Consider the following 10,647-nt stretch of genomic DNA (forward strand, 5'->3'; position numbering starts at 1 on the left):
TTCTGCTCAATTCTATCGTGAACCTGAAAACTGCTCTAAAAGAATAAAGTCTGTTATAAATTAATTAATTAATTAAAATAAAATATTGACACTTGTTAATTAAAAAAACAAAACAAAACAAAACAGAAACACTGCCAGAGAAAAGCTACTGATTCTTGCATATTTATCTTCTGTCAAACAAAAACTCTTACTAATTCTGATAGTTAAGTAAGCAGTCACTTAGGTTTTCAAGGTATGAAATAATACTACCTGTGAGTGAGCATGTCGGTCCTGCGTCCACTGGCCTGCTCACTGCAATGCACTGGCAGTGGCCACCTGAGCAGAGTGCCTGAGGGCACAATGTGGGCCCTCCCACCCTCCTTGGACGGCTGCTGTTGGTGTCATGCAAATGGGCATTAAGATGTTTTTTAGTAGGGTCCCCCAATTTTACTCTGAGTCTGTTTTTGTTTTATTTTGGATGAATGAATGGCCGTATATATGAAGCTTCCTCAGCATTCTTGTTATTGATGTGTTATAAAATATATCACACCGATACAGGCAGAATAAAGCCTATACTCAGTTTAAGAATTATTATACAGAAAAAAAAAATCAAGGTAACAACTGCTCCAGTTAAGAAATAAACACTCAAGTGCCCTAGCGTTGCCTGTGGCCCCTCCAGTGGCACCCACACAGAATGTGTGCCCACTTCGGGGAAGGCACTTCCCTCCCTGTCTTTTTCTACCAGTTACGAAAGGCTCCCATGTGGTGCCTTTCACATGCTCTTTAGTTTTCCATGGCCATATTCCATGTAACCGTTTCTGTCATTCCCATTAGGGGGCTCATCCTTGCTGACACAGGTATGCCTTCTGCTGATGTTTAAGGACTTGGCAGTTGAGGGGAAAATGAATTTTGTGCGCAGAACCAGGACCACGTGTGGACACCCGGTGTCTCTCAAGGGCATGCTATTCCTGAAGGGGAGCTGCTGGCCGCCCTGCAGTTCCACTGCTCTGCCAGCCCCATACTGTGCTCACCCAGCTTGAAGCCTGCCAGCAACCCAAGGTGAGTCTCAGTTTAGCTGGCATCTCTCTAACTACTACCAAGGGTAGGTACACATCTTTTCATTTGCTTGCTGACTTCTAGGGTTTCCTCTAATAAATACTTATTCAGGTCTTCACCCATTTTTCCACTGGGCTTTTCTTTAAATCACGTTGGGGGACTTCCTGGCTATTTAGATTAAACTAGTTAAAATTAAATTATAAGTCCGGTGTCTCAGTCCCACTACCACATCCCAGGTGCTCCATAGCCACACGTGGCAAGTGGTCAGTGTGAACAGTGTACTGGACAATGTAGCTGCAGACCATCCCCTTTATCGAAAAAAAGGCTCTGTTGGACAGTGCTGCTTTATAGGATCTGGACACCAGTCCTTTTTCTGTTATGTGTGTTAATGATAATCTTCTCCCACTCTGTGGCTAGCCTTTAATCTCTTTATGGTGACTTTTGATAAAACAAAACTTTTAATTTTAACACACTCCGGTTTACCAATCTTTTCCTTTATGGTTGCTGCTTTTTGTTATTTTTAGGGACTTAAGAAATCCTTCCCAGAAGATCACCTTAGAGATGGTGACAGTCTTCCAGTATGATCTTCCAAAGATGCTACAGTTTTGCCTTTCACCTTTAGGCCTTCCCTATGCCTGGAACTGATTTGTGTCCGGTGTCGTGTGTCTCACATGTGGACAAGGAGCTGTGCCAGCACTGGGGGCTCCATGTCCTGCTCTGCTATCTAGCTGTCGATCCCTTGCCAAACCAGGCTGTCTTCGTGACGAAGGCTCGATAACTCTTCACACCCTAATCGGCAAATCCTCCCACTTCGTTCTTCTTTCTTAAATCATATTTTGAATTCCTTGGCCCTTTAGACTTCAATATAAATGTTAAAATTAGCTTGTTAAATTCCATCCAGGAACCTCTGTTGGAGCACTGAATGTTCTGACCCTATGTAGCAATCTCAGGGGGAAGAACTGACATCTTCACCATATTTGATCCAGGAGCAAGGAATGCTCCTCACTAAAATCATAAAATAATCACGGTCTATGATCATAAAAATAAAATAAATCCTATTTGGGAATGAAATCTATACAGAGCCAGAGCTATAAATTGTAATCTATGCCTTTGGATTTTGTAATTTAGTATTAGATACACTATTTGCCCATACCTCCTTAATAAAATATGAAGCAGACCAATGTCAAACTTCTCAATCAGTTTCAGGATTGTGCGCTGGCCTTACCTTGAGCGAGCGGCACACAGTGTGCAAGCAGCTTTGCCCTTTTCTTCTCATACCCTTTCTGAGTGATGTCACCTGAAACAACAATGGAAAAATGGACTTATATTTCTTTTAAAGTTCCAAAATTTTTGAATGAAAAATTCATTCATAATGGAAAAACTGGAAACACTTAGGTCCTCCAACTGGTGGTTGGACAGACTAAGCCCGATGCATCCACACAGTGGAATGCTATTTGGCAGGAAAACGAAACAAACTATTGACACAACATTTGGATAGGGTTTACGCTCTAAGTGAAAAAAGCCAGGCTCAAAAGGCTACACACTGAATGATTCCATTTACATGACCTTCTGGAAAAGATAAAATTACAGGGACAGAGAGCAGACAGTGGTTGCCAGGGGTGGGAGGAGGGAAGGTTGACTACAAGGGGGACAGGGGGTTCTGGGGGCCAATCACACTGTTCTATACTCCGACTGTGGTGGTGGTTCCATGGCCTCTGTGCTTGTCAAAAACACACAACTACAACCAGAAAGTGTGGAGCCTACTGTGTGTAAACAATACTTCAATTTTCAAAAACTGAGATCACCATCCCCCAGGAGCCAGTCGGAACTACAGACCCTGAGGCCATTCCCTAGACTGAGACAATCCAAATCCTCATTTTACCAAGATCCCCAGGTGTCCCTGTGCAGGTTTCCAGCTGTGGAAGTACTGGTGTAAGGGCATCCCTGGGCCAAGACTGCCCATCTAATAGATTACCATAAAGAAGAACAGCCAGAAAAAGAATTAAAGCACCCAGGAACAAGACAGGAAATGTGTCTGCACGGAAACACTTCCCAATATAAGCGCACCAGTTGGTTTCCGAGACAGAACTCAAAGTGCTCAGGGTGGTTCTGGCACCTTTTAAAGATTTTATTATGACTGGAAATATATATACTACAATTTCTGCTATTACCTTGTTCTTCAGGTGAACTGTTTTCAACAGAAAGCTTTTAGTGTTTTGCAAGCCCTCTAGGCACCCCCTCGTCCCCTGACCCCCCATCCTCCCCAAACAAACAAGCCAAGTGGTAAGGCCAGGCTGCTGGGAACTGGAAGACATGGGCTGCTGCCACTTCCCGAGTGTCTCACTAAGGATTTCCTCCAAATAAACTCTTGATTTGTTGTCCAAAGATCAACACTTCTGAATGTCTGACATCTAGATTAAGCCTCCAGGTAGACATTAACCCCCTACAGAAGGCCAGCCTGAGGTCAGGGAATCACTAGGTCGTGCCCTGCCCTCTGCAGAGAGCCTCTGCTCGGACAACTGAGTATTCAGCCGGGCCCCTCCCCACAGAGCTGCTCTTCACCTCCCCAACACTCTGATCTATCCCTCTCCTCGCCTTACCCCCACCCCCACTCCACAGGAAACTATTCTATTGCACTGAGTGCGTTTTAATTCGAATATGTTCTGCAGAACGTATGCCTGCTTTGTGTCCACATATTTTGACTTTACCTGAATGACCTTATATAATAAATCTCACTCCATTGCCAATTTTTTTCGCTAAGCGCTTCGTGTTTATCACCAACCCATCTATGATGCAATGAGCACACCTAAGCCCCTACTGGCGGCAGTGGCCCTTGGACTGTGTTGTCCTCTTTAGACACTCACTAGACACTCATAGACCCCAATCGGATCCAGGATATGATTTATGATTTTGCTTAATGAGTTTCAACTTGTGAACAACTTCAAAGTACATGTGTTTTTTGGAACAATATCTACTAAAAAAAATTTATGTTCCTCTGGAATATATGAAAATATGTAATTAAGACAAACAAATTAAAACTTAATATTGCTACACTACACTAAAACACTTAAAATCCTATTTAAAAGCAGAGCATTTGATTTTGCAGGATATTTAAAAATTAAGTATTCATTTCCTAAAAACAGTGTCTTATGTCCCCATTTCAAATGAATGATTACATGGTGAAGGCACCAAAGAGCCTTCCAAAAGGAAAAGTTCTAACTCCCTGTTTGGTGCTCATGATACCCTGAAAGCTGTCTGAACTAGTTGAATATAACCAGCTACAGATTTTCATGTGTAACCCGTTACCATATTTTCAAGTATCCAATGTAGACACCAACCCCAAAGTGCCACTGAATGCCAAGCTTCCAGCCACAGAGAACAAAGTAGAACCCAAAACAGATTCCAGCCCAAAACTAATGAACTAATAAAGGGACTCACATCCAAGGTTTCTGACCCCAAGTTCAGTAAACACTAAAGAGAGAAACAGCAGATCTGCTGCACAGAACCAGGGGAACCCTGACCACCAGCCAGCTAGTCAGTAAGTATAATTTTTAACGATTTTCAAACATATGTTTTTTAAACTGAAATATCTGATTGCCCTGACAAATATAAACAGAAGTCATATTCCACCAGACAACAGCTTTAAAAAATGTTATAAAAAGTATAAGAAATACATGATGACACCTAGGTCTTTGTTAGTGTTACATGGCCTAGCAGCTCTCAAAGGTTTTGGATTCAAGAACACACTCTTAGAAATTACTGAGGACCCCATGGAGCTTTTGTTTGTGAGCTATCAGTGTTTATCATATTAGAAATAAAAACTGTGAAAATTTTTTAAATTTAATAATTAATTTTTAAAAATTTATAATAAACCTACCATGTTAACATAAAGATATTTTAAATGAAAATTAACAGATTTCCACAGCATTTACTGAGCACAGGTATTGTTTTACTTTTACAAGCCTCTTTAATACCTGGCTTCGCAGATGACAACTGCACTCTCATAGTTCTCGTACCCACGTCAGCATTCAGTGGGCTGCAGAATGTGGGGTTGCAGTTTATGAAGCAAATCCAGTCTCTCACACACACACATGGCTTGGAAAAGGGGGGACTATTTCAGTAGCTTCTTCAGATCGTTGTGGACATTCTTCTTTGATACCACACCAAAATGAGGCAAGTGGTAGTTTCTTAAACAACAGTTGCAACATAGAATCTAAAACCTTATCAATGAACTTTTCCTGCTGATACACTGCAACCCACTGGTCTACCTTTGAATGGATCCTTTACCTATGTGTGAATTTGTAACATAATGCACCAATCATTTGGAAAATACTGGTTCACAGAATTCTGCCAATCTTCCAAATGTCGACACATTTCATTAAATAGCATTAGTAACTCACATTCATTAACTTTGCCACTGAACCCATCAAAGAAGTCCTTAAGAAGACTGAGAAGCTGTCAAGCTCATGGTAGCAGATAAAAATTTTTAATTTTAAAATTTTTGCTTGAAAGTATAAATTTATGACAGTTGTTCTTCATTTATTTTTCAGAAAATGTCCGCCAAATACCCAATTCTGAATAATTGTAGTTTGTCTGCCACTCATTTTTTCAAGTAAAAATCATGCTCCACAGCAAAAGCAGCCAGTTTGTTCTACAGCTCAAACTGCACAACCGCTGCTCCTCACACAGGCCTGGCCCGCTCGGTGTGGCAGACATGCTTTAGTCACCTCCCGTTCCTCACTAAGAGACTAAAACAGTACTCGCGGTTGAGATTTAAACCAACTGTCCCTGCTTCAGCAAGGAAGGACATGTCTAAGTCAGAGTGGCACTGATTTTACTGTGAGCAGGGAGGTGATGAAGAATGCAGTGACTCCAGTGTGGTTTGGGGCCCCTGCTACAGTTCGCACCAAGGCACCAGCAGTTTTACTCACCATTGCTTCTGCACCATCAGTACAAATGGAAAACAGAAATGACATCTTCCTTCATTGGCCCCCAGCAAGAGTCTTAGGGACTCCTGAGAGGTGTGTGAACACAGTTTGGGAGCCAGGGCAGATTGCTTCTGGAAGGAAATACAAGAAATGGATACCAGAGGCTACCTTTGGGGAGAGGCTAGGGGTACGAGGGAGGCTCACTCCATCCAACATTTCCTTTGAACTGCTTCATTTCTCTGCAGTGTGTGTCTGCATCACTATTTTAATGCAATATTGTGCAAAGCCTTATGACCACTGGAGAAACAAAGCTAAACCTGACCACTGACAGCCAAAACATGACCAAGCACCCAGCAGGTACTCAGCAATTACTGAATGAATACATACATACAAATAAGAAACACAAAAAACAAAAAGTGGCAAGAACTCCAAAAGATGAGGCAAATTTGATGAGAATTCCGGGAAAGGAGCCACATCAGAGGTGATCAGGAAAGTGTCACAATGAGAAGACATTTGGGCTGGGCTTTGACAGGTGAATGGAATTTGGACATGAGCACTTCAGTATACCACAAAATATTTCAGAAGCATAACAAATGTCTATTGATGTGAAGGCAACATCAGTCTGTCATTCTGAAAACTAAGAATTATATGACAAATTTTAGAAATTAAAGACATTTAAAGAGGAAAAAGGCTTTGTGAAAAAAAGAAGAAGGAAGAAGCCCCTTCCTCTACATCCATAGACAGAGCTCCTCCTCTTTGGGCTGACTCCATCCAGACTGGGACCCCTGCACTACGAGAATGCAGGAAAACAAGAAACAGACTAAAGTTAAAGCTAGGGAATAGACCTATTAACCAGGATGAAAAAAACAGGAGTGAGACAAATGTAACCTATTGTGTAAGAACTTCCTCTCTAAACTTCTGTAGGCCCCTGAAACAAAGAACAAACTTTATACCATCCTCCTCGTTTTTAAAGCCGTTCAGTAGCAACAACCCCAAGATACTGTCCAGTACTGAAATCAGTCGAAGGTCATTTCATACAATAACAGGCAAAGCACAAGAGTTTAGGAATCATTTTTTTTTTAAGAAAAATGAAGATTATACCTCTAATAACCTCACTTCCATCCACAGGCATTTTAATATACTTTGAGGAGCCACATATGTGAATTCTTCTGAATATTTTCATGGAGGTGGGGGTGGGGGACTTCTAAGAAGAGTGAGGTTCTGCTCCACCTTTCATCCTCATCTAAATTTGAAGGAGACTTCTAAGTCAAGAAGGGTGAAACAGCCAGGAAAAGTCAGGAAAAAAAAAAAATCACAGCTGTGCTTTATTTCCCCCTAGGGAATCCATACCAGAAAGTCAACAAGCCTGCCCTGTGGGGAGAAATCAGTGTAGTCTAAAACCAGAACCTTCCCTGAGGGCAAGCCCCAATTTCAATGACTGGGGAGAATCCAGTGAGGCTGCTGGAGAACAAGTCCACGTGTGAGTTACAAGTAAGGGCAGGGGCGTACCTGGGTACAGCTGAGGGGAGGTCATGCAGGATTCTCAGTTACCCAGGTATTGAAGACTGATTATCTGTCTCCATGTAGGCAGCATTCTGTCTGTGTTGTTTGCTTTCCCCTCCAATCTGCCTAGCACAGTGTTGTCTCTAAATTTTAAGCAACTTCTCGCTCAGACAAATGTGAGTGCTGTGAAGGCATCCTATTTTGACATTACTTTATTCTGAATTAGAAATTTATCCCCTTCCCCACAAAGGGGGAGGGGACAGACAGCACACAGAGCAAAGAGTCCCACTTTCTACTTCTACATGGTCGAAATGTAAAAATGATCGTGACGATGAAACTAAATGCAGTTGCTTTGGGACTATGTTTCATTAAAAACATCTTCCTTTTGCAAAATTCTTGGAGGCCTTGCAACCAGTAAGGCTGAAAAAAAAACCCAAACAAAAACAAAACAAAACAAAAATCTTCCTTTAACCGTTAATTCCTTTAAAACCTTACCAGTTTCAAGGCACTTTCACATACACTATCTGAATCTTCACAGGAACTGTGGGATGTCAGTAAGGCTGGTGTTCACCTCCTTTTACAGCTGACCAAACCCAAGTTCAGAAATGTTATAATTCAGTGGAGATTCATGGACACTTACCACATGGAACTGTGCGAAGATGCCAAAAACCTGCCTAAGACAAAGTCCCTATGGCAAAGCATCTCCAAGTCCAGCGGGGAGGCCCAAGTCAGCTACAACCACAACAAAAGCTGAAGCAGCCAACATCAAGGGTGTGGAAGCACCCTGGGACCAAAGCCAAGCATGATTATGCCCGAGTAATCGCTGACCTATTTGGGCCAAAAGAAAGGTGTTGGGCCAATCCAGGAGGTGGCCAGAGGCCAGAGCTACGACCTCCTTGGCTGTCCCCGCCCTTCAACACTGAGTTCACCTCCTTCCTCAGCTCAGGCTGAGTTTCCAGGTTCTTGTCCACCTACATATAGTCCCACACTGTTTACACATCTGTACATCCTCTACATATGTCTAAAATGACAACAGCATAAACGATTCAATAGATAAGAAGCATTTCTTTTGCTGAAGTGCCAGTCTTTACGTGTGTTCTGTCACACAAATTATTAAGTTCTTTGAGGAAAGGATTCGATCTCATTTAACCATCTATGCCTAGAAAGAACTCAAACATACAACTATAAAACAAGGAATTGAGGGAATAGCAAACACACTGGAGCAGAAATTAGGAGCAATCTACAAAGACACATCTGAAATGTGTCAAATGTAAACTGCGTCTACTTGCTTTTCTCTAGATGAGGGCTGTACAAACCCAGGATCATTGCTCTTGTCAGAACCTTCCCTAAATTTGAGTTCTTCAGGTTCCCAAAAGTGTCTAGTCACCAACTCTTAAATCCACCCATTTCCCATTGTGCTTCCATTACAAAAATATGCCATATATCACAGAGCTTTTAAAATTTTGTACGTGCAATTCAGGGCAGTTGCAAGCAGATGTTGCGTTACCTGTAAAACACCTGCCCCTAAGCTGGCGAGGCTTCAGCACGTTAGTGCGACCTGTGCACAACTACCCGACCGACAGCTGTAAGAACCCGCGAGCCCAACCCCAGTCCGACATTCAACCTGGAATTTAAAGAAAGAATAATAAGACTATGGGGAAACGGATTCTAAAAGTCGAAAGTGTACTTAAGTTTCCGAACAGGTGAACATTCGGAAGCTTCCCCTCCAGGACTTCACGGCCGGCCCGATGACCAACAACCACAGCCGGGCTCCACGCCGCGTCCTCCGGGCGCTGACGCGGACTGGGCGCCGCCCAACCCCCGAAGCCGAATGACTCTGAAGCCTAATTTGTAAAAACTCCCTAAAAGCGGCGGCCGCCCGCTCTGAGGGCCCGTACTCTGCACACGCTGGCGCGCTTCGGGCCTGACCCTGCTCTCGTGGGGGAGGAGGCCGCGGCAGAACCGGCCGTCCTTGCCCAGACCCCGCGCCCGCGGCCTCACCAGCCCAGCGCGGGGCCCGCCGCGCCCTGAGGCCGGGGCTCCTCCGGGGGCGGGGTCGCGGTGTGAGGAGCCCGGCGGGGTGCCCTCCGGGGCCGGGGTCCCGGTGTGAGGGGCTGGGGGGTGGGTCCTCCCCGGGGGCTGGGGTCCCGGTGTGAGGGGTCGGGGGGTGGGTCCTCCCCGGGGGCTAGGGTCGCGGTGTGAGGGGTCGAGCGGGGTCCTCTCAGGGGCCGGAGTCCCGGTGTGAGGGGCCGGGCGGGGTCCTCTCCCGGGACCTGGGTCGCGGTGTGAGGGGCCGGGCGCTCACCTTCCGACAGCTCCAGCTCCAGCTCCGCCAGGCTCTCCCGCACCTCAGGCGGCAGCGGCACCGCCTCCAGCGGGCAGCCGCGCTCGGCCATGGCCCCGTGGGAGGCCGGCCGGCCGCTTGAGCCGGGCGGGATTGAGCCGGGGACAGGCCGAGCCCAGGCGGCGGCGCGGGCGCTAAGTCGCTCCTCTCAGTCCGGCGACTCGCATGGGCCCGAGGGTAGCCGAGGCGCCGAGCAGCGGCGCGGCCTAGGCGGCTCCACACCCGCGCGGGCGCGGGCACGGGCACGAGCGCCGGCGACTCCTCGGGCGCCGCCGCCGCCCTGCGCGTCCCCGACCTACTGGCCAGCCCGACATGGAGCGCGCGTGCGCGGCAGGAAGGGCGGGAGGGGAGTGCGCGTGCGCGGCGAGTCGCCGGCAGAGTGGGCGCCCGGCCCCGCCCAGCAACACCGGAGGCTAGTTCCCATTGGTCCCGAGGACGCGGCGAGGCCGCTCAGGGCTCCTATTGGGAGAACGGGGAGAGCGTCACTCCCGAGAGGCTCGGCGCCGGCGACCGGGGTTTCGAGGGAGGGTTGGCTCTGAGCGCGACGTCGGTGCTGCGGTCTCGGCCACGAGGCGCCCCTCACCTCGCGTTGAGGCAGCGAACCTCGGCGGGCTGGCGTCCGCGGAGTTCCCACAGGCCCCTCGGAGGGGCAGCGGGCACTGGCCTCGCGTCCGCGTGGACCGTGGGGCCCCGCCACACGCTGTCCTCCCGGCTCGAGCGGCCTCCCTCGCGGACTCTCGCGGCTGTGGGGGCAGCCGGACGCCCCGGGCAACTTCGACGTCCCGCGTAGACGCGCCGCGAATGTGTTAACCCGTCTGCCTTTTAAAACAGCCTCGG

The 10,647-nt window shown here is 46.7% G+C and overlaps 1 protein-coding gene across 15 annotated transcripts in view; it reads right to left on the reverse strand.

Annotated features, from left to right (window-relative positions):
* Positions 1-10,136, reverse strand: part of DIP2A (disco interacting protein 2 homolog A) — an 84,941-nt gene extending 74,805 nt beyond the window's left edge. For 4 of the 15 annotated variants that reach the window (XM_074373704.1, XM_074373659.1, XM_074373619.1 and 1 more), the window contains exons 1-2: positions 9,772-10,132; positions 2,261-2,332 (exon numbers count right to left, since the gene is read on the reverse strand). In XM_074373704.1, the coding sequence (XP_074229805.1) occupies positions 2,261-2,332; positions 9,772-9,862 (163 nt within the window). In that variant the 5' untranslated portion in view covers positions 9,863-10,132. Of the gene's footprint in view, positions 1-2,260; positions 2,333-9,771 lie in introns of all 15 variants that reach the window. The other 11 variants (XM_074374039.1, XM_074373999.1, XM_074373823.1 and 8 more) reach the window with 5 other exon arrangements.
* Between the last annotated feature and the right edge of the window lie 511 nt (positions 10,137-10,647).

Source organism: Camelus bactrianus, chromosome 1 (assembly GCF_048773025.1).
Source record: "Camelus bactrianus isolate YW-2024 breed Bactrian camel chromosome 1, ASM4877302v1, whole genome shotgun sequence".
NCBI classification, from domain to species: domain Eukaryota; kingdom Metazoa; phylum Chordata; class Mammalia; order Artiodactyla; family Camelidae; genus Camelus; species Camelus bactrianus.